Source organism: Perca fluviatilis, chromosome 4, assembly GCF_010015445.1.
Source record: "Perca fluviatilis chromosome 4, GENO_Pfluv_1.0, whole genome shotgun sequence".
NCBI classification, from domain to species: Eukaryota; Metazoa; Chordata; class Actinopteri; order Perciformes; family Percidae; genus Perca; species Perca fluviatilis.
The window spans coordinates 18,791,194-18,818,812 of NC_053115.1; the positions used below are offsets into that span (position 1 = coordinate 18,791,194).

The window sequence follows — 27,619 nt, forward strand, 5'->3', positions numbered from 1 at the left end:
AGGAGACACAGCAATCCAGTTAGCATGTGCTCAGGGCTGCTGGGATTTGATGAAAGGTTTTCATGGATTTGCTGCGATTCTGAGGCCATCATTTTTTTAACAGTTATCGCTGAGGATTTACATTTTTTGCAGTTACATCCAAATAGAAGAAAGGAAGCACTGGTCTATTTCTGTCTCACACTGAAGCAAGAGCAGCCCCTGGAAATGACTAACAGACTGATTAGACTGGTACGGCCGGCGGCTGTGCCAGCCAGACTCTGTGCATGCTTGACTCCCTGACGGCTGCAGTAATTTAGCTGTGGTGACACCAAGCATGATCAAACAACTGTAAGAAAACGTGTCTGGTGTCTACATTGCAAGACTTTTTTGTAAACCATAATTTGTTAACTATATATTAATACAAATTTGTTTCCACTTTGTTGCCTTTACTAACATTTCCTAAATTAAAACAAAAGAATTGTGTTTTTGAACCTGGTTCAAAGATTTTATTTTTAGTTTGTCTGTCTGGAAAGTAAAAGCAGAAAATCAGCAGATGAAAAGAAATTCTGTATCTCTCAAATCCTCTAACTAAAATTAAATATACACACATTTTGCTAAAAGTACGGCGCACATCAGACACTGCATGCTATTTTAAGGTTGTTATTATACTTTGTCAAGTGATTTATGATCCTTATGATGACAATATATTCTAAGCTGTTGTGTGCTCTGTAAGCAATGAAAGACAAAACGAACAATATAGGTCAAATCTATAGATCCAGTATTTACATTTTCTCAAAATAAGCTTGTTGATGCTTTACAGGGGGAAAGGGTTTGTACTATTTTGTTTGATACAGCGCAAAAAATGTCAAAATAATCCATGAAATGTGATGTTTAATCAGACAAGTGCTCAAAAATAATCACACTTTTATCATTTAGTTTATTGAGTAGATTAATGATAGTGATGATATTTAATTACTCTAGGTGTATGTTTATTTATAAGTATTTGCAATCTAGACACCATGTCATTACTGTAGCATCGAATGGACATATTTCAAAAGTAAATATGTCTCCTCAAGATATATCTCCTGATACCAGGCCAGCAATACTTTAGTGTAGGGGAGCTAGGTTGAGATTGCCGGTGGATAATAGTGGACACTGGGGGCGCATGTCAGACATAATTCTCCTTCCCTTGCTGTCTTTACTGCTTTACTACTCTCTATGGGATTTCTGATAGCAGCACTAATGTATTCTTTCTTCAGGAGCTTGATTAAAAGTCTCATCACGTCAGGATTTAGAGGAGGGTTTCTATACATTTACATCTGCTCATCATTTAATGCATAAAAAACTTACCTCTTCATTTCATTTAGATCTAATGAACTTACCTCTTGGAAACCAGTGAGTTTTAAAATGCTGAATTTCTTTGAACCAGGTGTCATCCCAGTTTTAACAGTTGCTGATGTACAGTATAAATCTGCGCAGATGGCATGAGGTGCCGTTAAACTAATTAGATTGATCAGTGGGTGCTTCAAATCATTTCTTTGTTTACAGGGAAGTAAGGATACATTACATAGGCTACTATTTCTTCAGCATTAAGCGTTAATACTTTTATATAATTTGAATGTTATCAATATTGCTTAACAAAAACATGCCCGATTACTACCATGCTTTTGTGTAAATTTGTCCGTTTTAGAGTAGGCCTACTGATACTCTAACCCTGAATGCTGCGTTCATCACTGTTTAGCCACTAGATGGCAGAATAACTCCAAAACAAGGTGACAGATTTAAAGCTACAGAGCTGGTGTTAGCAAACATTTGCCTACTTTAACATCCAACAGACAAGGAGCAACATTAACATTAAATTAGAGTCGTCCTTCTGGTTATCTGACAAATGTAAGTCTAACATTCACTGTTCTTTAAACTCTGTTTTGGTCTCAGACAACTCCGGAAGGACTAACAGTAACTGTTACCCGTGTAACATTAATGTTAGCCTCATTTGCGACATCAGCACTTAACGTAACATTACTCCGTGATACGCTTAGGGGAAAATAATAAATGTGATTATTTTTACCTGTTATCCAGCAGCGTGTTGCATCTTTGATTGTATTGCTGTGTTCTCCTAGTCCTAGATGTCTATTATCTCAAATGTTTGTCCGGGGCGAAACCAACATTTAAATCAAACATTTCCAAAAGGTGCGCTACTCGCTCTTCTCTTCTTCGCTGGAAATGTTGACTCAAACGTTGGCGTCACTTTATCATCCCAGGCTACCTGTAATTACTAAACCAAACACTACATTTAAGACCTGCTTAACATGCAACCTGCTGCTGCATAACAGGTTTAAAATATAATGTTTTCATTTTCTCAAGTTTCAAGTTTTGCGATGGGATGTGAAGTGACCATTTATCTGTGATGTTTTGCATTATGAGCTAGCCTCCTTACAAACCAGTGAATGTTTAGCATTTTTGCTTGAAAAATTACAGTAATGAATATTGGTTATTAAAGTGAATAGCCTAAAATAGCTGACTAATCCGTCAAGTGTTTCAGCTGTATTATAATGTATAGGCTACTGCTTACAGATTATCATACCGAGGTGATTTAATTCCTGATATTTATTCACACCAGTGGACTTTCAATAACGAAAATGATTCCCTTATCTCAAATGGTTGATTAAATTACCGAAGCCTGGGAGTGAAAGTAAGGCACAAGCACATCAGAATGAGACTTTCCACCCACTGAGCTATTAATCATGACCTGTGGCCCCCACCCCCCAACTGACAGACCATACTCAAATCAGCTTTCCCTAGGCTTTGCAGGAGACCCCTCCTTTTCCTCTTTAATTTGTCTTGTCAGCAACTGTTAGTTGGGAAATGAGGCCTGAGCTCTTCCTGGTTTAGCCTGTAGCTGATATAATTGCGTAATGGAGCCTCTTCACTGCACACAGAATTGGTAGAGGATGAAAGTATTTGCTATGCCTGCCCAGCCACCTCTAAGCTGAAAAAGCAGTGGTGCTGAAATGCAGGGTGAAGCTTGACTGCACCCGCTTGGTTTGAAATCTGGATAATGTTTATTATGAGGAAAAAAATAAAAAGTTTGTCCTTGGTAGAGATGTCCTTGCTACTACACTACCAAAAAATCCTCATCTTTTCAAGTGTCATCTGGACATGAATCTTTTGTGATTGAATAAAAACAGTATCGTTGTGGGCTGTAAAACCAAAACAATGTCCTGTAGAGCCAGAGGGACCTGTAGAGTCGGGTGATATTTTCCCCTATGAGTGACCCCTTTCACATTACACATAGTAATCTAAGATAAAATAGCTGATTCAAGTCAGCTTTCAACAAGATAAAAATAAACCAAACCTGTGCGCTAGACTGAAGAAATATTCTCTAAGTTGATTAGGATATTAGAAGTTGAGATGGAGAATTATTTACCATGTTCACTCATTAGCACATTTCCCAATTAGCATGCCTCGCATGTCTCTACATTCACCCAAGAGAATCCTTCTTTCACACTGCACACTTTTTTTTAACAAACATACAAATATATCACCCACAGCGAGTCTAAATATAGACCAGCTGCTTCAACTCCTCCTGGTCCCATCCACCTGCAATCTAGCGCTGTCTGCCCAGCCTTTGTTCGCTACAAGAAACCGCTACTGGGCGATTGTTGCTAATGCCCCAGCATCCACCTGGGAATCTGTCATCAGCTGTGCTGTTAACTACCCACATGCTTCTAATCTGCTCCATCACCTTTAACTTGCTGTCAGCTTGGCTACCTCTGAGCAGTGTCACCTTTATTTAGCTGCAGTGCTGTCAGCTTCAGTAACGTAGAGCGAAACTTACCTTTTAGCCAGTGGTATTTTATATGGGATTGCCTGTCCACCTATATCGAGCCTGTGGGCCATTGACAGCAGTGACCTTTCAGAAGTTGTAGGCTTGATAAGATTGGGGTGCTGTTGGGCTCAGTGGGTGGTGGCTGTTAGTTCACACAGCCACTGACCTCCAGCTCTATTTCCTCCCACAGCCACGGCCATCTTTGCTTTTCACTGCTGTCAAGAGAGAGATGGGAGTAATAGAAGAAACTGGCCCCATCCCCCTTCACAGTCCATGCTTCAGAGTAGGGCTGTGCAATTAATTGAATTTTCAATCATGATTACGATTTCGGCGCCTAACAATAACAAAAACAGAGTAATTGAGAAAAACGATTCTTTTGCACATTACATTTTGAAATTAAACTCTTATTTTGTCTTGTGTTTTGAAAGAAAAAAAAAAAGTTCAAACAGGAATAGTTTCACACTTTCACAAAGTGTTTTCCCTGTTGATTTGTTTAACTGTTTTACAGGGGTATTTAATAATTGCAACATCTTTCCAAAAGTCAAAAAGTAATCGTGTTAAATAATCACGATTTCAATATTGACCAAAATAATAGTGATTATGATCGCGCATCAGAGTCACCTTCTCATGTTAGCCATTTTGCAGACTAGCTGCAGTCTGTACATAGTTACAATGACACATATTGCTGTATCGGCTCCTGCGTTATTCAGTTTTGCAGTGTTGAGAATTTGCCTGGACATACGGATGTAGGTCTATTGTGTTTTTGGGGAGGGGGAGTCACACAGATGAGATAGTAAAAATGCTGTGTCAGACACTGACAAACCAAGCTGCTGGATTTCCAGGCATGGCAGTGACAGTTCTTCTGGGAATGCAGGAGTCAGATGTCGCTAGCACCGCAGTCCAATAGTGCCCAGAGCTCTTGAGTGTTTTGACAGGCAGCACAGGACCGCCAGCAACAGGCAGGAATGCAATCAGTATCAGTCACAGTTATAGTTGTAGGTGAGGAATCTGGTTTTCTGCTATCGGACAATGAAAAAAAAAAAAAACTGTGTGTGGGACTTGTTACCACAGGATGCTCACCATTGTTTTAAGTGTCACTGTGTGACAGCCCAGAGTACTACTCTGCTGCAAGTGCAGACATTCTGCTGCAGCTGGTGGCAGAGTCTGATTATGTGCTCTACTAAACAGGAACTCTGGGTTATGTAGCAGGGTGGCTGTTTAGTGGCCAGCACTGGTAATGACGGTTCACACTGACTGTCCTCCATTTAAGATGCCATCTGGCTGACATAATTTAGTAATGCAGGGAGTGGTGGCCTAGAGGTTAGAGATGCGAGCTTGGGACCAGCAGGTCAATCCCCAGCCCAGCAGGATAAAGTCTGGGTTGGGAAAGTTAAAGAGCAGTGCCACCACTGCCCTTAATCCCAACTGCTCAGTGGCCAGCAGCTCAGACTGTTGTTGTACTGGGCAGTTTCCAGGTATGAATGTGTAACTGTCAATTGCAAAAGATAAATTGTTCTCTTTTTACCTGGATAAATAAAAGTTTAAAAAAAGTGCACATTAGTGAACTGCATCAATTACAGAAATAAGTAATGCAGGAAAAATTCATATCAGCAAAATATCTAGATTTAAGAAAGCAAAGATTTTAACAGAACATGCTTTTCTACTGCTTGCATGACCAAGATGCCTATAATTCCTATAAGAGTACCACTCTATCTGTGTGACTCCCCCTAAGTATTCAGATCCTTTACTGTACTGTTAGTTAAGTAAAAGTATGTAAGTATCATCAGGAAAATGTAATTAAAGTATTAAAAGTAAAAGTAATCATTGCAGAAAATCCTCACATTGTAGAAACATTCACAACAGTTCTGTCAATCAAATGTTTAAACGGCTAATCATTTCAGCTGTACTTGTAGGTCTATATATTGTTGGGTAGTTTAATTTATAATAAAACATCATATTTAATAAACTACATGTATTTTGTGTGCAAAAATCTTCATTTGTAATGTAACTAGTAACTAAAGCTGTCAGATGAATGTAATGGAGTAAGAAGTATAATATTTCCCTCTGAAATGTTGTGGAGTAGAAGTAGAAAGTGACATGAAAAGAAAAGACTCAAGTAAAGTACAAGTACCTTAAGTACAGTACTTGAGTAAATGTACTTAGTTACAATCCACCACTGTTGCTTACCACAGTCAGCTGATCAGTTATGCTAAAATACAATGTTTACTTTTATTGGATACAGAATTTCACAAGGGAAATATAAATGATTATGAAAACAAAACCTACGATATTACAGCCAACCTTTTGCTGCTGCTTTGTATTGAAAAATTAACATTAAAATGTTTTTACTTGTTGCAATAATTAGCCCAAATTGTATTTTGTTTGCTTCCATGAAACTCTCATTGGTCTGCATTCTCAACATTAGAAAGTGATCAAATCTAATCAGAAAACAAAATCATAAATTATGTAAAGTGGATGGCTTTCGAAAATAAAATTGTCAAATAAATGTCCAGTTTCCATTCAAATATGCTCCTTTGACAGGCTGACACATTTTTATTTCAAATATTCACACACGCCCACTACAAAAAGGAAAACTGAAATATGTCATCCCTGAAAACTATAGCATCGTATGTTCCCCTCAGTGTTAAAAAACAGCCCCTGTGTGTAAAATTCAAGGATTTTGCAATTTCATCTCACCTGGGTGAAATGAGGTAGATTTTATTTTTCACTGAAAACACTGCCGTGTGGAAAGGTTTTTGACTCCCCAGGTACAACTGTGCTGTAGATACAATGTTTCATTTAGGCTCACATCCTCATAAAGGAAATGGTCGTGACTGGTGAGTCTCAACATCATATTTGACAAGAATGAGCTGTCTTGGCTTGAGAGAATAACTTAAGAAGTGAAGCATACAGAAGCAAAGAGCAGGAGAGAGACATCAGCCCTCTCTTCTATTTCCTTGTGTCAGCTAATATAAATCTCTCATTCATTATTGATGTAAGAGAGCCATGAATGCCTCTGCTTTTCATACTCCAAGGCAAAAACTAGGCTAACAGATGTCAGGCATCTTTGCCCAGAGCTGATATTGACCAATGCAGGCAGTTTTCAAACCTTTTAAAGAAATTACATTACCATTGGTTTTGTCTCAATGTGCCAAAACAGTTTGGGATGGCTCATTGAAGTTAAAGTTTTCCCTCATCACTGTGAATGTATTTCATTGTCTTTATTTTTAACTGCCCTCTCTCAGCTCGACTGTTTCAGAGAGTTTAATAATTTTCATTCTGCTGATTGAAATCAACAAGAAAAGGAAGAATTCCAAAATCTCTACACTCTACTCACTCAAAAAGACCTCTCCACAAACAATTGTCCATTTACAGTCTCTAAGGTGTTGGCAGCATGGCTCCTATGACGGATTGATGAGTTCCTTTTTTATCTATTCATGTGTGCTGGCACTCCATGCTGCTATGATTGCAAATTGGAGCTCTAATTAGCCTTTTTATGCCCTGCTGTAAACCATTCATCATCATTATCAATCTGAATGAGCACCTTTGGATGGCATGGTCACATTTGTTTCAGCCTACATATATCTGTTATTTAAATCCTGCTTTATCTCACAGTTGCAGGATGTGTACGGTGTTGCATGCATGTGAAAACATTGCTCTATAGTGATACTAGCAGTCAGGGTCGTACAGTATTAAAGGGTTTCTTGGATTTGTCATCTGTCATGGTTAGATAAATGATGTTGGGAGTTGTAGGTGACCTTTGACCCTGACCCATGGCCATAGGAAAGCATTTTCTAACCTCATTGACCTGCTTCTCTGTTTTTATTAATAGTTGGACAACCTGGATGAGCAGGCTGCACAGATCAGAAGAGAACTTGACGGTCGTCTTCAGATGGCGGACCAGATTGCCAGGGTGAGTCAGACTCTGCAGGGGACTCTTGAATATGCTTTGTTATATACAGTAATTAATGTCACTACGATGGTGTAACTTGTGTAGAGATCACAGTGGGAGCTTCCACCCAGAGGTGAAAAGATCATACAATTTCAAAGAATGTACATTTACAAATTTTATTATATTTCTTTCATATCCCCTATCTGAAAAAGAGACACCTACACTAATCTTGCTTTTATGTTTTCAGCATTTTGGAAACTCCAACATTTACCTCATTGTTAATTGTCATCAAGACTGTGACTGTTTGCTGAGCCTTCTCTGTTTTGTCAATAGGGTGGCAAGTTCCCCAAATTTGTGTCTAAAGAGATGGAGGCCATGTTCATCGAGGAGCTCAAGTCCTCCGTGAATCAGCTGATGGCCAATCTGGAGAGCATGCCCGTGTCCAAGGGAGGGGAGTTCAAACTCCAGAAGATGAAACGGGGACACAATACCTCCATCATCGACATGGGCCAGGAGGACGAGAACACGCTGTCCAAGTCTGATGTGGTTCTGTCCTTTACTTTGGAGGTACAGTGCATTAGGAATGAGGCTAGATATAATGAAATGTATGTGATAACTCACAAAGTTTTGATCATTTTGACATATTTGTCAGGATTTCCAACCATAGCCAAATGGAGCGAACATTATTTCATTAGAATATCTAAACTCAATGAAAAACTACATCTGCCTAAACCAGATCTCATAAATCAGAGCTGTCGTTGACTACTTGTCTGCTCGAGCATAGAAACAGACCTGGTTAGTGGGCTTAACAGACGCTATGTGAAGAACAGACTGACACACACACACACACACACACACACACACACACATTCGCACACACACACACACACACACACACACACACACACACACACACACACACACACACACACACACACACACACACACACACACACACACACACACACAAACCCTTTTACCTGCTCCTCAATGGGGTACGTGACTCATCTTGTTATCAGCTTGTCTGAGATGAGCTATCACCACAGATCAGGGAGCAATCACACCTCATTCCTTATGATGCAGTGCTATTTCAGTGAGTAAGTAATAAGTAAGTACATAATGTTCAAAGAATGTGACACTGTTTTTGTCTGTTCCTTCACATGGAAGTGGGCACACCTTTATGGAATTTGAATGCTGAAATGACTTGCAAAATAGCAGCAATTAGCTGTTTGTAATCCCTCAGCAACTAACTGGGAAATCTTTAGATAATCTAGTTCAAATCAGCTGTAATACAGTCCTTTAGCACCTTTGATCCCTGTGACTAATGGAAATATTAGTATTATCATGATGTTGAGTGATTATTTGTTTACAATACTTTTAGAGAGTTAATCATTGAAAGGCTATAGGTTATAAATGCAGCAGTTTATTTTCAATGAGCTATAAATTATTATTGATTATTTTGAACATTTAGAATCTCCTTTAACTCATTCTTTCAATAGTCTTTAGATATACTTCCATTTACATAGATGTATGTTACATAGATTAATGTTTTTAAGTACAGAGGCCAACTTAGCGTGCTGGACTGATAAACGATATATAAACAGCGACAGTCAAACAAAATACAGTATAGTGGCACCACGAAGACATTGGTAGATCTGCTAGACGCTATAATTCAAAGTGGATGCATTATCCTGAGCACTTCTGCCTTTGGTTGTCCCACTATGAAATTACAGCTACAATATAATAGTTACCCCTGGCACTGTTAGTCCTATATTGTATTTACTGAGTCATTAAATACAACGTATAGGATTATGCCCATAGGCAGTTTCCGTGATAGAGAGTTGTACGTTACAGGAAGGATGGCTGTAATCTTTATGGGCTGTTACAGTAGAAAATCTGCTAAATCTACATTTTAGTAATATGAGGGCCCTGGCTATATTTTTACAGCGTAAATAGTGATCACAGATGGGATAGTATTTCTAAAATATCTATAAAACTTTAAGGGTTTGCCACCTTCACTTATTTTTGCTCTATGACCTGTTTCAAGAGATGAATCACTCTCGTCTACAACCTTCACTGAGGTGTCTGTGCTTCCTAGGTGGTGATCATGGAAGTGCAGGGGCTGAAGTCTCTGGCTCCAAACAGGATTGTCTACTGCACCATGGAGGTGGAAGGAGGCGAGAAACTCCAGACCGACCAAGCAGAAGCATCCAAGCCCACGTAAGGGCCCAAGCATGCATGCGCACACATTCATGCACATTTGTTTTCATAAAACTTATCAAAATCAAGTGCATCAGCTGTCTACTATTGATTGATTAATCACTGCAGTTTCATATAGATAAGCCAACAACTGTTTTGAGTGTTGTTATTAAATTTAGAGTCACTAGGAAAAACATAAACAAAACAAAAACAATCACCCAAATGTATCCATGTCTATGTATGATGGTGATAATATCCATTTATGTTTGTGTTTGGCAGCCATGGTTTAACAGTTTTGAATCAAATTAAATTATGTTGTTCAGACATCAATGCTGTTGATTTTAACAAATAGGATCTTTAAGTCTTTTGTGTGCAAGCAAAGTCTGACCTTGATTGTATCAGAACATATTTCCTATATATTTTTTACATGTCACTCATACTGTACGTATCCACATCCAGTGATTCTACTACTAGCAGTAACTTACAAACTATTTTTAATTTAGTACATCCAAAAAGAAAATGTAATTTCAATTATCTTAATGATTTATTTGAAAATAACTAAACACTGTTCATTTTAAACTTGAACTGTTGAGATTCTGCCCCATTCTATTATTGATCTGCCCCTTTCTTTTATTGATCTTTGGTGCCTCCTGTGAATTACTTTAGATGCCCTGAGTAAAATCCACTTGCAAGAAAATAGAGCAAACCTACAGTATGTTGCCAAACTGCATCTCAGTGGGTTCTTTGTTGTTCTTTGTACTTCCAGTGCTCTGGCTTGTGTTCTCTGATGTGTCATTCACTCTCGAAGGCACTTTGCATTTTGAGACACTGCATTTAAAAAGAAATGGGACTATGCAGTTGAGCAAAACTTCAATTTACTCCTTTTTTCCTTAAAATGTATCAATTATTTGATCCAGAGTTCTTGTAGTTACACCTTTACTTGAACCTGCGCTCACTGAAATGTAGGCTTAATGAAAGTTTGGTTTGACCTATCCTAAACACTTCCTCACTTATTGTTATTCTAAACCACATTCATAACAATGATGGTGTCCTGGTGAAGGCAAATATATATTCTGCCATATATATATATATATATATATATATATATATATACCTTTCTTTTGCTATCTAATTAACCAGTATTGCACAGCGCAAGATACAAGAGAAAAGGTCCATGAAACATTCATGCAAATATGAGCTATTTTAAGGCCCACAAGTCTTCCTCTGATCTCCCTAATTCAAGAGCCATTTTATGAAGAGAGTATAAGAAAGATGGAGGTACATGAATGAGAGAGGTGATTAGAGGAGAACAAGGCGATGGTAGTGTGTGTGTGTGTGTGTGTGTGTGTGTGTGTGTGTGTGTGTGTGTGTGTGTGTGTGTGTGTGTGTGTGTGTGTGTGTGTGTGTGTGTGTGTGTGTGTGTGTGTGTGTGTGTGTGTGTGAGAGAGAGAGTGTGTGCGTGGGTATGTATGTACTGTACACACAGAAACACACATGAAGTACATATATTAATGTACTACTGAAGGTTTTGCATACAGTTATTGCTTTGTTTAGTAATTGTGTGCTCAGGCTGGCATTCAACTTACTGTTGTGATCTTACACTTTACTTTGATAAAGTAAGTAAGAGGTTGATATTCTTAATGTTGCCATAATGATACTTTTCTGTTATTGTCTTGTATATCTGCAATTAATTAATTTTTCACTTGACCCACTTGAGCACAGCACTGCATGGCACAGCACTGTCACATCTATTAATAGACCTTAGATTGATCCACAAGGTCACCTTCATGCCAGCACAATGCTTCCATCTGAAATCAACACAGCTCACCACTACTACCTCACCACCAGTCAGCAGCTTCTCTGCTCTGCGCATGCTGGGGCCGCAGTGTCTTTGTGTACAATTAGTTGCAATTCATTAGGAATGTTAGAAATGGTTGCAGAGAAACCAGCTTTCCAAGGTTGGAAATTGACACCATATGCTATATAACCCTGCTACAGAGAGAGAATTCAGGCATTTATATTATGTTCCTGTATGTTGGCAGCCCCAGATCGCAGAGAGAAGAAACAAAAGCCCATGCAGTATATGTTGTGCAAAACTATTACAATAAACTGCATTTTCACTGTTAAACTGTTGTTTAATCCGTTTGGGCTTCTCGTGGAGGCGAGGCTGGTGATGAGATTTATGGTAGTCATTATTGGTGGTGTGCTCGTAAAGGATTTTTTCGAGGCTATCTTAAGACAATATTCACATGCCTAAATGTACATTGAAAGCAGTGTTGGTTGCTTTAATCATTTCTTTCTTCTTGCCACAAAGTGATCCCTTCTTTTAAATGGAATTCCAATGGAATAGATAGGGCATTACATTAAAATTGCTTTGACATGGGCATGTAAGTTAAAGCAGACTTGAAAATATTTGAACATATTTTAGTTAACTTAATTACAGTGTTGGGGTCAGATGCTGAAATTCTTCCTTTCTGTATGGAGTTCGGGTCTCCCAATGTTTCTTTCCCAAGTATAAAGACATCGAGGTCAGCTGGACTGGAGACTCCTAACTGCCTCTCAGTGTGAACATGAGCTTGACCGTGTTCCATGTAAGGTGGTATGGGAAACTAAACTATAACTTTTATTATTTTAGTTTTAGTCTTTAATCTGCTTTTGTTATTAAAGTGCTCATATTATGCTTTTTGGCTTTTTTCCCTTCCCTTTATTGTGTTATATATCTTTTGTTGTGCATGTAATAGGTTTACAAAGTGAAAAAGCCCAGAGTCCACCCCAAACGGAGTTACGATCTCCCACAGAAAACACAAACTGCTCGAAACAGCTCTATTGTAGTTCATCCCTTACTTCCGGTGCAAACGCGCATCATTTTGCGTCACATTAAAACACACATTGCTCGCCTAGCTGCTTGTGTGACATGCCCTCATATTAAGCTAGTTAGAGTGGAGGCCCGGAGAGTTGTATCGCCATGTCCAGGAGACAGTGCAGAATTAAAGCGTTACGTATGAAAGATTAATTTGTTAACATTTAAATTACTTACCACTCTGGAACGTCTTGCTGCAGTCTAGGTTGCAAAGCTGGTTCGGGTTGTTCTGCCTGTGTTTTGGGATCAGACTCAGGTTCGAACATGTGTGGCTGAGCCAAAGCCACTGTTACTGGCTGAAGCAGGTTTGTTTTGGATCACACTAGCTTGCTTGTTAGGGCCTGCCCTACTCTGCTTCTGACTGGCTAGTAGTCCTTACCTAGATACTGCGCATGTGCGACTCCCAACTAAGATGGAACAGAAGTGCAATGCTTCACTCGGTAGCTAAAACAGAGAGCTCAACACACAGGGTGAAAAGAAGAGCTGCAGCAATGTGCAGTACAACAAAAAAATATGATGTTTTGAAGAAAATTAAACCATGTAAACCTATTCTGGTACAACCTCTAAATACAATTATGAACCTGAAAATAAGCATAATATGAGGTCTTTAATATATTTAACTTTCTCACTTACCTCTGTGTTTAAAAGACACTCTACAAATAAATTGTCCTGCTTTTGAGACACGCCTGTAATAAGGTTTTAAATAAATACAATACACTTGACAGCAGAAGTTAATTTTAGCCAGTCGGTGGCATCTCTCTGCTGCTCTCGGTTTCAGACCCACAAAAGAATGTTGGATGATAAGATGGGTGTTTTGTTATATAAAAATCTTGCCAAGTGCTTTGTGATGTCTGGTATATAAATAGCAGGAATGCATTTTGAACAAGTGACAAAAAGACGGAGGAATAAAGTGTATGTATGTTATTTTCTGTGGTTTTATCCTGACTTTGACATACTGTAGATCTGTGTGACTCTGCAGTACTTCTTCTTTTATAAATTACTTTGGCACCCTCATCTTCTTTCTTCTTTGATAAAAAGAACACAGATACTGTGGTGTGTGTGTGTGTGTGTGTGTGTGTGTGTGTGTGTGTGTGTGTGTGTGTGTGTGTGTGTGTGTGTGTGTGTGTGTGTGTGTGTGTGTGTAAACAATCTAATCATCTGTCATTACTTGGAATTCCTCAGACAGAAACTACGCACTGTAGCTTTATGTTTCCCCTCTGTATACTGCACTCCCTGTGGTCCTAAAACTGTCAACTGCTAGTTCAAGGCTGTGTTGAAGTGAAGACGCAAAGGATCTCAAAGCTGATTTTGTCTCTTTGATTACTGTATAATTTGTTTATATGTGGTTGTTTACTGATTTTATTCAATGTGATTTAAGTTGGAAAATGTTGAGAAAGAGGTGAAGGCTTTTTTCCGCACTTTTATTGACAAGTAAAAGTGATTCAATGATTGCTCAAGATGAAGTCATTGTGTGCGATCACTAAGCTACCACGCTGTCATGGAACCTAACCTCTGGAGTGTCTTTTGTTGTGTCTTTCAGCTGGGGGACCCAAGGGGACTTCACCACCACACACCCTCTGCCTGCTGTCAAGGTGAAACTGTTTACAGAGAGCACAGGGGTGCTGGCACTGGAGGACAAAGAACTTGGCAGGGTAACACTTCTATTTGTTTTATTTTTACCAACACAGAAATGCTCTGATTTTGACACATCCACGAATCCTGTAATCAGGATTTGCTTGTTGCATAAATGAACACCAAACTAACAAATACATAAATGATCAGTCCGTAACTCTGTGACATTCTGATTTCAACGGAGTCTCCAGTGTACCGACACTTGAATGTGATTCAGACATAACCTTTTGATTGTTTTGCAAGTTAAACATGAGGTTGTCAAAACTCGACCATGTTTTTGCACAAACAAAAGCACAGCTCTGGACATCTGGCATTTTTGCAAGTACTGGAATAGGGAACAACACACTCATTTTAGTAATTATACATTACGCTTGTGTTTAAATTTTTGGACGTCAGACGTCCCTGTACTGGCGGTGACCTTGGCTGTGACAAGGCTGCAGCAGAGTTGGCAGGAAGGCAGGCTTCCTCAAAGCTCTTTAACTCGGCAAAGAGATATTAGGCCTCTTCTTCGGGGAGGCAGAGCAAAGCACTGTTCTATTTCTCTAACCTGACTCACTTTATTCTTTCAAAAAATATGAAACACAATCACACATAATCACCAGCCCTGCAAACACACTGATTGGTGCTGCTGAATGTTGCACAGGATGAGATCAAAGATTCACCTCCTGGATATAAACGCTGATAATTATAGAGTCTTACTTTCTGCTGTCTTTTTTTGTTTTGAGTGCAGGTTGTCCTCCACCCAACTCCAAACAGTCCCAAGCAATCAGAGCTCCATAAAATGACAGTGACCAAGGCGTGCCCCGACCAAGATCTGAGGATCAAACTGGCCATACGTATGGACAAACCACAGAACATGAAACACTGCGGGTAAGAGATGCGCTTTCAAGTAAGCCATGTAGTGACATTCCTGTGTGCCTTTCATTTTCCATGTTTTTCTCAGAGAACTCCATCCCTCTCAGCTCCTTGGCCTCATTTCTAGTCACGTACCATGGAAAAATACTGTGAAGTGCACTACTCCCCCTGGTGGATGTCAGTGTGTAGTTTAGATTTCTTTTTTATTAGAAGTTGCCAACATAGTGAAGACAACACTTAATTATTTTTCCTCTATGAAACCATTTCTTATGTCAAATATAATGAACTGTTTCTGGACACCAATCAATTGTTTTCGTTATGACATGTACTGGGTTTTGTCTCCTTGTGTATGGACAATGTTTTGACAGGTATCTGTGGGCTTTTGGAAAGAATGTTTGGAAGCGCTGGAAGAAGCGTTTCTTTGTCCTTGTGCAGGTGGGCTATAGTACAAATGTACAGTGTTGAGGTCATTTCTGTTGATGTTTTGAGTTTTTTTTTAAAGATTTCTTACTACTGAGTCACAATATTGAGTGCATACAATTTATATTTGCAAGCACTGCCTGTATTGGTTTTGTTTATATTACAGTGATAAGCAAGAAAAGAGGACATTCATTTTGTCATTACAATAATTGACTGACATTAAATTTAATTACTCAATGACAGTACAGCATTCAGTAACTTAGCTCTTCTGTGGCTGGTTGAATTGATCGCTCATCCTTTGTGTTGTAGGTGAGTCAGTATACGTTTGCCATGTGCAGCTACAGAGAGAAAAAGTCAGAGCCGCAAGAGCTTCTCCAGCTGGACGGGTACACTGTGGACTACAGTGACCCCCAGCCAGGTGAGACGGCACACCTGTACATGGTGTAACTATACCATCACGTACACATACACTGTAAAACACTAATTACTTATTCTTTAACATCCCGTTGTTTCAGGCTTGGATGGTGGCAGGGCTTTCTTCAATGCAGTGAAAGAAGGCGACACTGTAATCTTTGCAAGCGATGATGAGCAGGACCGCATCCTGTGGGTCCAGGCCATGTATCGTGCCACTGGCCAGTCCCACAAGCCCGTCCCACCCACTCAGGTCCAGAAACTCAACTCCAAAGGGGGTGCCTCAGCCCAAATGGATGCTCCCATTTCTCAGTTCTGTAAGTAGCCCAAAACACAACACGGTCAAATAGGCAGAAAGCAATTTTCATCCACAATGCAGTGAAAGCTCTAACCCATAACTGTCTCACGCCATGCACTCCACACTGCAGTCACAAAACGTGCTGGTAGAACTAACACACAAGCACGCACACACATGCCTCACAGATCCCTCCAGCATTGATAGACTTCCACTCATTGTCACCACTCCCACAGTGTTTAAAGGTGCAATTTCATGCTATTCCATAAGTCTGTTCACAAGGAACAACCAACCAGAAAAAGACTTAAATGGCGTGCAAACTTTGTATGACAACTAAATAGGTCACTACACATCCGTTTTGAACATTCAAGCCTGCTGGGGTTGAATCCAGACTGACAGTTCCAGGGAGTGACGCTCTTGTTCGAACCGTAGGGCTGTTTTAATCCAGTCGTATCTCTAGAGGGCAGCCGTAAAGGCAACTGTGGTTTCCCAGATGGTTCCCTTGTCATTGAATGACGGCCAAGCCAGACAACATGTCTTAAGTTTTAACCAATCTGTCACTGTACTTGCACCTTTAAGCAGCCCACAGGTCAGGTAGCAAAGTGAAGGTAAGACTGTCTACAGTAGTGTGGTATCTGTACCAACTTCTGTTGTAACCGTTTCTTGTCCTCCGTCAATAAAGAAGGAAAAAATACATAATTTTGTAAGCATCACCACAAATTCTGCCAGCAACATTTCTCTTCACACGTTCTGTATATATACTCAAATTGGTTTTGACCTTTGCTGTCAGTCATTTTCTAATTTTAGAGAAATTAGCGTATCTTTGCCATAACAACACTAACGTAGACCTTTCTGAACTTAATGTCACATACTTTTTTAACAATCCACAATAATAGATCCTGCTATTCAGAAAAAAAATCAAGACTTTTTGTGTGCATCTTTTGACTCCATAGTTTAAGAATGATTTATTTTCCAACTTTAATGAACAAGATTTTTATTTTTCTGAGATTAATTGTCGAAAAAATAATTGGCATTTTTACTAATACTAAAAAAATGGACACCTAGGGATATAAGCATTAATAATAACAATAATATTAACAATAATAATATTAGAGATAATAATATAAGAATTTTTAAAAGCCCCAAGTTTATTTTTTATTTATGATGTTAATCATATCATTGGAGTAAAACTATAAATACATGAATTGGATAAGTTACTCAGAATCCTATCACATAAATTCTATGTTGTTTCTCCATTGGTTTCTTTGTCCAGTATGTGATCGTTCTTGTGGTTAGTTGACTCCTCTGATGCCAACTGTTGCCATTCAAAGCCTCCTCACAGTGGCACAGACCTCCTTCCCCCTCCCTGAAACATTGTGGTACACCACGCGTACATGTTTCACCCCCTGGTGGTCTTGAATGGCACTGGGACCATAACATACACAGCCCTCCTGACTCTGCTGCAGTGGACTGATCGTAAACAAGAGTCCTATGAAGGTTCTGAGGGTTCTGCAAACATTTTAAATAGTTTTTTCTTCTCCAATCAACCAGTTTCATACTAGACATTGGTTTAGTGCACATCACATATGTAGGCATTCTTATAAATGTGGATAGGCTTATTGTGTTGGACTTTCTGTATAAAAGACTGTACAAAACAATTTGTAAGGACATCGTAGATGGCTTAAAGGAGTACTCCAGCGATTTAGTATAGCACTTCCATAATGTAATAAAGGATGTGTGAGAAATATATCCAGTACCTACCTGAAGCTGGCATTAAAACAGATCATTTGATGAGTTTCTACAGGGTCTTATTATCATACAGTATATTGGTTCCCAAATAGACCTATATGTTGATGTTCACATATTTATATCAGGTTATCAAAAACATAAACATTTTTGACTTAATTTTCACTCCATTTTCACACAACAGACAAACTTCACACTGACCTAATTAAAAAGAAAAAGAAAAAGAAAGAAAAGAAACTAGTAAACTACAGTCCATTTTAAAATACAAGGCTCCAGATGGGATTTAGATTACAGCAGGACCAGCGAGTTAGCAGAGAAGCAGTAGGTGATTGCAGCAGTAATTCTTACCGGGGTTGCGTGGGTGACATATCACCCACATATAGCGATATGCCCCACAAATGGGATTAAAATCACTGACCAGTGCAGGTAATGTTAAAATCACCCCACCTCTGAGAGAAATGTATACAGTCTGAATGGGGCTCAAGGCTTAACAATGCTCCCCCAGAGCTGTAAAAGACATTGTACTGTTTTTACAGGTAGAGTAGTACTTAACGTGACGAGAAGATCTTTGCTTAAAATCGGTGGAGTGCTCCTTTAAAGCATGTTTTAATTTACTGCTAAAATTGTGACATGTTATCTCACTGTTACAAACGCTTTGACCAATAGTGTCACCACTTGATTTATTTCAACCTTTCCAGGACCTTCGTAGTCTTTTTTCCTTATAAAAAAAGACTCAGGGATTTTTTTGCACATAAAACTGACTGATCTTGGTAGGTATATGGGTTTGTCAATGTCCCTTTTAAAAGTAAGCCTTCTGTTTGATCTGCAGTAATACAGAGTGACAGTACTTAACGTGTAGCTCTTGACTCCTTAAGTACTTGTCCAGAATCCAAAATAAATAAACTGCAGCAGAGTGATGAGGATCGTAAATTTTCTCTTCCTCCCTCTTCTCTCTGTCTCGCTCTGTCTCCTTCTTTCTTTCTCTAATATGCCTCTCAACATCCGTTGTCAAAGTTCACATATCCTCACATGTACTCACACACCACCGCCCACAAACTCATGTTGGTATAGGTTGTTGTTTTTGAGTTGTGTTTTCTTCTTCATGCTTTGCCTGTACCCTTCTTAAGTAATGCAGCTGATAGGTCAGGGTCTCTCGTGATTGCTCTCCTCCAGCCTTGTTGCTAGTCTTTATGTTATTCTGGTTTGTCCCTTCTTACCCTGCTGTCTTCTAGCTGGACTCAAGGGTAAGTGCTTCCCTGTAGCCGGCACAGCTCAGATAATCCCCGCTGATTATCTGACAAATGCAACGTTCTTTCTCTCTTCTTTCCCCTCTTCTCCTTTTTCACGTCTCGCCTCATGTCTTAGAAATTAGCTGATAACTTTTTTGTTTATTACAACCTCAACTTGAGGATCAAAGCATAAGCATCCATTTGTGCCAGTATAGGATGCATGTATTTTATTCGAAAAGCTTATTATTTCACTCAGTTATGGTTAAAGTTGATATTCTAGTTGTTACTGCATAATTGCCTTCTCTCTTTATTCATATTGGTGACTGGATCCCTCAGAGTAAAGCAATATGATGATAGAAATATGACATATTAGAAAAGCAAGAACAAAATTATTATATCATGAGAAAGAGTTAATGTGTAAATGTATTATTAATCATATCAATTTCAAGAGCTGAAAACAAGCTGCTGATTTTTTTTTATTGCAGTTAGATTAAATAACAGATGTTTATATAGATTGATTTAAAGATAGAAGTGTAGACAAAGTGTGAATGATGATGGCAGTCTGTGATGCAGTTATTTTTTATAAATATATTTCATGCATGGGTGAAATCTCTTTTGACACGTCTTAAGTGTTTATTATGCTTTACTTCAGAGGGCTCAAATGCTTTTAGTTCTTTTTCTTTGAACTTTTCTTAATGAGAGTTGGCAAATATGTATGCGGAGTATTCTGAATGCCAAAGAAAAGGAGTAGCTAATGCCGCCCCTTCTTACGATAAATACTCCGGAAACCTCCCCCCCCCCCCTTCCACCTCAGTAGATGGGCCTGTACTGTAGATAGAAGCTAGACCGGTGTGACGCCTCCAGAAAGGAGAGATCTCATTTTGATTTCTTTTGACTGCCCTTTGTTTGCCTGAATAGGAGAACACCTGTGTCATGTGTCCATACTTTTGTACAATTACAGGAGTTTTTATCCATTTCCCCCATCTCCCAGAGAATGATACAGTTTTGCCTCTGTCGGCTTCATGCTATTTATCCATGTACTTGCACCAAATTGTATTGCTACCCTATTAGAGTTCTCCGGTAGTGGTATGCCTGTTAGTGTGCTCTGTAGAGATCATGAATACACTGCCACATATTCAAGTATTGTCAACTTGCAAATGCGTAGAGGAAAAAAAAACGGAATGCCAAAAAAAAGAAAATTTGAAAATGGGTCTGCAGATGTGCATGACATTTAAAAGCTCAATGAAAAGTCACACTGTTCTCCAGCATGTGATAATTTAGATATGTATGCAAAAGTACTCGCCTATTCACTTTGGGAATTTGGGAATTTTATTTATGGTTGAAGTCATTATTATTGTAAGTTATGATGATGTTACTGTAGTATTGAGTGCATTCAGAACTTAAACTCCATTTCCTCATTTAATCCAACCAAGGGAGATATAGCCCACTCACTGTCCGTCATAGCCCAACCCCAGGCACCTTCTGTTCACTCTTTGGATGTACTTCTCTATCTTAACACTGATCCACAACATCACTATTTTTTGTAGCTTGGTCCTGAGTGAATTTTCCTCTTGTGGTCATCACTTTCATCCAGCACCACTGTCTTATTGTCCCATTAAAAGGTTGTCTTACTCACAAAATCCTCTTTCAGCCTGACACTGTCTCGTCATCCAGCACTGGGTTCACCTCTATTGCCATTTATTGTCTTTTCTCAGTGTTTCTAGCCCTCACGTTTTAACTGTCCTACTCTTTTACATTATGACTTACTCTACCTGTCTTGTCGCTTTTCCTCGAACTATCTCTTATTTCCATCGTCCTCATTTTTGTCTCACAGGTTTTCCTTCTCAGATTAGAGTTTAATAACAAGCTAATTTCCTGAAGCGTAACCCTCTGTAGGTTCATTTTTTTAAAGAAAATTTCACTGAATGTTTAACACCTGTATTACACCCTTTCCAGTTACCTCTCACTGACTTGGACATTGACAGATTTAAGTTCTGCTCTATACGTTGCCCTGGCCCTGCCCAGCCAAGATCAGGCCTCTACTTTCCACCCACACTCCCAAATCATCATCACTCATGTCAGTGTCTCATGGACATGACACCTGTCACTCACACCGATGACATGACTGCATTTCTAATCTATTTTAAATCATCCTCATCCCCATCATTTTGTCTCTGACAGATGTGTTATTTATAGAATACAAGAAAGTATGGTCAGTTTAGTTAGTAGATGTTATCTTTTATGGTTTAGAGAAGTCAAAAAAATATTATTCCACTTTGTTTTAATCACCCATATTTACTGAGTTTCATCATGGTTTCATTACATTTCTTTACACACTTTGATGTTACTAATGTTCTTTCTTGATTGAATTTCACAGAGCAGGTTTAGTTTTTTAAATGTCCTCTTGATGGCAAAAGTTATAAAGCGAAACAAACAATGAAAATCTCAGAGTATGACTTCCGATGATCCATAACTGTAGAAAAATCTGCAAATCTTGATTACTTTTTTTTACAGTTTTTCTTGAATTAGCACTTTATACTGTATCTCTACAGTGTGTTCAGATGAATTTTTCTTTTGCCATATTTCTGTCTTTTTTATTAGCACACGTCCCAATATTTGTCAGGACCTGAGTGACATTCAACAATCGCGAATGGCAGAATCTATTTAATACATTCAGAAGAATGCATCTAATTTTAAGTAGCACTTTTTGGATCTTTAAACATTTATTTGCCCTGCAAAACATCAAGGAATGTGAAATACAAAAATTCTTGCATGCACATACAATAGAAGTACTCGTGCCTCTGAGCTAAGCTTCAGATCAATAGAATCTCATCGACCAATACATTAAATCTCTTTACGCTGTCTAACACAATGCAAGTTGACAATGTAAGCTGTAAGTGTTTATAATTTGCCCTTAGAAGTAGCAAAAAAATCCCTGTTGTTTCTGTGTTGTGACGAAGACTTGCTGTTTGCCTTTTCCACTGATGTCTTCTCCTCTGAACCGTATTCTTTTCCCTGTGCCGTTGGCCGGATAGACGCTGACAGAGCTCAGAAACACGGAATGGATGAGTTTATCTCCGCTAACCCCTGTAGCTTTGACCACGCCTCGCTTTTTGAGATGGTGCAGCGACTCACGTTGGATCACAGGCTCAACGACACCTTTTGCTGCTTGGTGAGTGACTTGTGCCCGTTATAACACCACCACATAATGCATTTATGGCAGTGAGCTGGTTTTGTTAGTTGATACGCAGTAATGCAATCCCTATCTGTGTTTGCATTGTGCAGGGATGGTTTAGCCCAGGCCAGGTGTTTGTCTTGGATGAGTACTGTGCCAGGAATGGAGTTCGAGGTTGTCACAGACATCTGTGTTACCTGCGTGATCTACTGGAAAGAGCAGAAAGTGGGGTTATTATTGACCCCACTCTTCTTCACTACAGCTTCGCTTTTTGTGCCTCCCATGTCCATGGGAACAGGTGTGCCCTAATCCCTTCTTTGAAAATGTTTTTCCTTTGTAAGTGAGATTGTTGAATAGGATTTGAAAGAACATTAAAATCACAATATGAATTGTATTCCTTTAGGCAAACTGATACAGAGTAGGCGTGTACACTAAATCGCCATAAACACTGGACAAGAACAGAATAGAGAAGTCAGCCTTATCAGAGGCATCCTAGGCATTTTTTGTCTTCCATCCATGTAATTTTGTCATATTTATGTTTGTTTATTTTTATGTTAAATTTTTGCAACTTTTTGTGTCACATGTTATGTTGTTAATCAATTGTATATCTCTACACGTTTCCTTGTTTTCTGCCATTTTTCTTTGTTTTCTTTTCTCTCTGTCCTTTGTTGGCATAGTCTCTTACTGTCATTATTATTCATCCTCCCATGCGTCCGTTAAAGTCAGAGAGGGCAGCAATTACTGGGGGCCGCTGGGCTATGAGGCCCTAATGTCCCCAAAGAGCTCCCAAAGCCCAGATCCTCGCGCTGCCTCTAAACAAGCACGCATATTCACGTTTAGAAAGAGAAAGGATTCCAAAATACCACTCTGCCAAGGGCAAAAAAGGTGAGACATTGTCATTGTTTTTGTATGTGTAACAAAGGGAACTCAAGAAACAAATCTCGCACAATTTGTCAGTTCCTTGGGAGCTCTAAGCTTTCTGCCGGTGTTTTTTTGCTTTTGCTCCTGTCGGACTCAGATGAGAGGTTGCATAACATGAACCTCTGCAGGGTTTCAGCTGGGTTAAAGTATGTGGGTGTGATCCTTTATAGGCCAGATGGGCTGAGCACAGTGAAAGTGGACGAGAAGGAGCGCTTTGAAGACATCAAGGAGCGGTTGCGTGTGATATTGGAAAACCAGATTGTAAATTTCAGGTGACTGCCGACTCACCAACAGTACATAAACACAAAAGTCACAAAACATTATGCCTATCTGTATTTTATCACTTTTATTACATTTTCTGTCTACATCTTCCCTTTTAGATATTGTTTCCCCTTTGGTCGTCCAGAGGGAGCACTGAAGGCCACTTTATCTTTGCTGGAGAGGGTTTGTAAATATATATATATTTTAAATGCATTTTAACAGCAACTGTGATGTAATAAAAACAGGTTACATAACTCCTCTTCACTGTGGCCTGTAGGTCCTGATGAAGGACATTGTGACCCCAGTTCCACAAGAAGAAGTTAAAGGAGTGATCCGCAAATGTTTGGAGCAGGCCGCTCAGCTCAACTACGAGCGGATTAAAGAATATGCTACAATCGAAGGTAACCAAAAACACACAACAACATTGCATGATGACTGCCGGAGTGGATGTGTTAATGATATGATAAAAAAAAAAACATCCACTAAAAAATCTTACTGGTCATTAATATATGAGTGTATGTAATGCAGTCATTTAACCATATATGGCTTCAGACTGAAATGCTCAGCCTGTGGTTGTGTGTGCAAAAAATAGGAAAAGACACTTTTTACTTTTAAACAATGGACTTAACGTATATTCCCAGATGTCCTTTTTCTTACTCCAGTATGCGATTGTTATTTATTTATTTTCACATGGTGACGTCACTTATATGGTATATTTGTGTCCATATCCCAAATGATTTGTGGCATCCCAAATTATTTGTGACAGTTTGTTGGTCACTTTCTGTCTCTCAGTCCAATAACTCTCTCCTTTGTTTCAGGCCTGCTTTAGCTCTGTGCTGTTCTGTAGATCAAGTTGGCTTTTGTGTAGAGGTGTGTGAGTAAAAATGCATTCAAATCCAAAGCCCTGAAATCTTTTGATGTGCTGATCTCTAATTGTGCCTTGATCATTCAAGCTGTGTAGTATCCCGGCCTCTGACATTTGATGATTGGACTGTGAGTTCAGCTTTACTGAATGTCCTCACTGACTCCCAGCTCCCAGTCGATGTACACTCCCCTTACTGTAGCTCCTATCTCTCTGATTCTTCCAACTGACTCTGCCCGCCCCCCCTTTACTCCCCTGCTTTGAAATACCAGCAGCTCTTCTTTCACCTCTATCTTATGTTCTTGCTGAAGACCACTATCTTCCTCTCCCTCCCTGCTCCCTGCTCTGCTTTTTTCTCCTTGTTATCACTTTATTTTACCTCTTGACTATGTGATAAGTGGCATTTAACCAAAGGAATGCTGGGATTGAACACCTACAAACCAGCATCAGCCACCTGCATGTGCTTTGAGACATAACAACATGGCCTTTCTTTATTGGCATGGATTACATATCAAAAAATGACATCAACGGCAAGACATTTTATAATGTCTTATTCTCTCTCGCTGTGTCTTTTCTTCCAGTATTCCCTGTCAAATGCAATTACATGCATTTTGCATATTTACAAAGAAAACTCCAAAGTTGTTTATGCCTTAAAAGAAATCCTTCAGGGTGCTAAAGATACTAAGGATCCAAACCTTACTATCTTGCCATGTATGTGAATCTACTTCCCACTGTCCTTGTGAGGTGCCTGTTTCGAAATAAACCAAACATTTGACTTTGCCTCCTGGCCAACAGAATGTCGTTTTCATCTGGACAGCCCTCTTCCCATCAGCCTCTGACCTCTAGCCTTCCCACCTCTGACCCCAGCCTCTTGCATGCCCCGATCCTTTTTTTATAGGAAAAAAGAGGGAAATGTTTGAGCACCCTGTCTTCTGCTTGGCGTCTCAAGTGATGGATTTAACCATCCGTGAGTACCTTCATCGTCCTCTCCCCAGTCTCTCTCCTTCTTCTTGTTGTAAGCGCTCTGTCACCTCATCCCCCTTCTGCCTCTTCTCTTCCTTTAGAGATGTCGCTCCTGCCATGCTTGTTTTTATCTGTGCCTTTTGTCTGTGAGAGTGAGTGGGGAGTGCACCAGTCGAGAGATCTGAGCAGTACCACACTGAATCAGTCTGGGTCCTTTTTTAGTACCATCTGTTTGTGATGGACATGAATGAGCAGTCTGGTCTGTAAGCTTCTTTCTTTTGGTTGGATGCCCATTCCTTTGACTTGAATGCATTTTTACATTGCTTACATTGTTATCTCCTCCAGTCATTTGGTCTGATCATGTGTCAGTGGTGTGCTGTGCCAAACAGGTAGGCTTTTCTTTCACCGTGACACCACAGATAGTGAAGGAGCATCTGTAGACAGAGCTATTGTATGGGGAGGACAGGTCAAGGTGTAGGGTGTATGGATTCAACAGCACCTATTTGTGTCTCTCAACTCAAGTCACTCAGTGTGTCCTGTCTATGATCCTGGCAGCTGTTTGTGTGTCTTACCTGTTTATGATAGTCTGAGCTTTGTCTGTTTGTTAACAAACATCTTATCACTTTTTTAATTTCCAATTTTTTCACAGGCTTATATTTCAGTGTTTCTATGTTTTTATTGTATGTGTTGTGACGTTTGTCTGTTGCCTAGAAACCTCACTCCCTGGAGCTGAAATCGTCCCAGCAGATTCTTTGAAAGGGTCACATGGTGATGAATAACAACTCTGAGCTTTCCCCCCCTGAAACGTGAAAATAACTCTAGAACCGTGCTAATTCTAAACATCTCCTCTTTATCTTTTCTCTCCCTTTTTCTCGCTGAAGTTGAGAAAGGTCAAAAGGATCAAAAGGATCCAGGTGAACCCATGTTTAGCTTGTGGTTTAGCCACAGTGCACACATACATGTACATGCACACACAGAGACCTAACCCCTCCACACACATGTATTATGTGAATAGATACAGAACATCTGCATGTATGCACCTAATTTACCTGTAGCACATGTTCCATAGAGTATATTATACACCCTTGTAATATACAAACTCATTCAAGTTATCAAATGTCTCTGCATGTTTAAGCATCTCTTTTTACAGTATAAACTAAATACTTGGAGATTGTGTTACTCTATATCATTGTAGATGGTGAAATACTGTTTAGTTTGTTCTGGAAGTTTTCTTTGCATTTGCATTTTGCATTTCTTTGCAGCTTGTATTCACAGAACATGTGGCTAAAAAATACATTGAATCAACATTTTTGCATAAAGAATTATAGAGTAATACAATCTTTTACAAAACAAAATAAGTCACATATTTGCCTACATGTTAAAGTCAAAAGGGAAAGGAAGGGCATAAGCAGCATTTTAATGTAACCCTCATCATCAACTGGAACACATATTAGCAAACATTTCCACTAAAGATTTTTCTAGTGTCATATATTACCTTATATGATCATACATTAGACATTAGATACTTAAAGGGTCAATCTAACCATATTCCAAAAAACAAGCAAACAAAGAAATGTGTCCTAGTTTCGTGATATATAGTCATCCAGATAGTTTTGGTTTTATTGCAACTCACACTTCAACTGCAACTTAACTTTATCGTCCCCATGTGGAAATTGGTCCTGGATAACAGGTATAACAGAAAACACAGATCTAAGTGTTAATTATATAAAACATAAAATAATGTATAAAATCAAAAGCTAAAACCTACCACACAAACCCATATAAAACAATTCAAATTCAATTCAGTAAAACATGGAGTACATCCAGCCATTTTCATCCAACCAACAAATAGTTTTAGATATTTGTCACTAAGACTTTTGTCACCACCCGAAACAATTTACATGGCTGGATATGTTTAAATAATTTCTTTAGCTTGTTTGTCTTATGTTTCTTGTAATTTTGGTGAATTGGCCCTTCAATATTCCACAGTAGTCAGACACATTGGACATTGGTGTTCTGTGTTCGAACAATGCCATAATAGATATACTGTAATTGGCTACATACTTTATAGCTTCTGATTAAAATGTGTT

At 39.1% G+C, this 27,619-nt stretch overlaps 1 protein-coding gene across 13 annotated transcripts in view; it reads left to right on the top strand.

Moving 5' to 3' along the window:
* cadpsb (Ca2+-dependent activator protein for secretion b) overlaps positions 1 to 27,619 on the top strand; it is a 63,903-nt gene that overhangs the window by 19,628 nt on the left and 16,656 nt on the right. For 3 of the 13 annotated variants that reach the window (XM_039796869.1, XM_039796874.1, XM_039796868.1), the window contains exons 4-19: positions 7,641 to 7,721; positions 8,034 to 8,267; positions 9,799 to 9,920; positions 14,300 to 14,411; positions 15,122 to 15,261; positions 15,615 to 15,681; positions 15,976 to 16,084; positions 16,182 to 16,394; positions 19,351 to 19,362; positions 22,383 to 22,519; positions 22,633 to 22,820; positions 23,249 to 23,407; positions 23,614 to 23,715; positions 23,824 to 23,887; positions 23,982 to 24,105; positions 26,411 to 26,443. In XM_039796869.1, coding sequence (XP_039652803.1) covers positions 7,641 to 7,721; positions 8,034 to 8,267; positions 9,799 to 9,920; positions 14,300 to 14,411; positions 15,122 to 15,261; positions 15,615 to 15,681; positions 15,976 to 16,084; positions 16,182 to 16,394; positions 19,351 to 19,362; positions 22,383 to 22,519; positions 22,633 to 22,820; positions 23,249 to 23,407; positions 23,614 to 23,715; positions 23,824 to 23,887; positions 23,982 to 24,105; positions 26,411 to 26,443 — 1,897 coding nt within the window. Of the gene's footprint in view, positions 1 to 1,765; positions 1,870 to 7,640; positions 7,722 to 8,033; positions 8,268 to 9,798; positions 9,921 to 14,299; positions 14,412 to 15,121; positions 15,262 to 15,614; positions 15,682 to 15,975; positions 16,085 to 16,181; positions 16,395 to 19,350; positions 19,363 to 22,382; positions 22,520 to 22,632; positions 22,821 to 23,248; positions 23,408 to 23,613; positions 23,716 to 23,823; positions 23,888 to 23,981; positions 24,106 to 25,464; positions 25,534 to 26,410; positions 26,444 to 27,619 lie in introns of those variants that run through there. The other 10 variants (XM_039796871.1, XM_039796875.1, XM_039796878.1 and 7 more) reach the window with 8 other exon arrangements.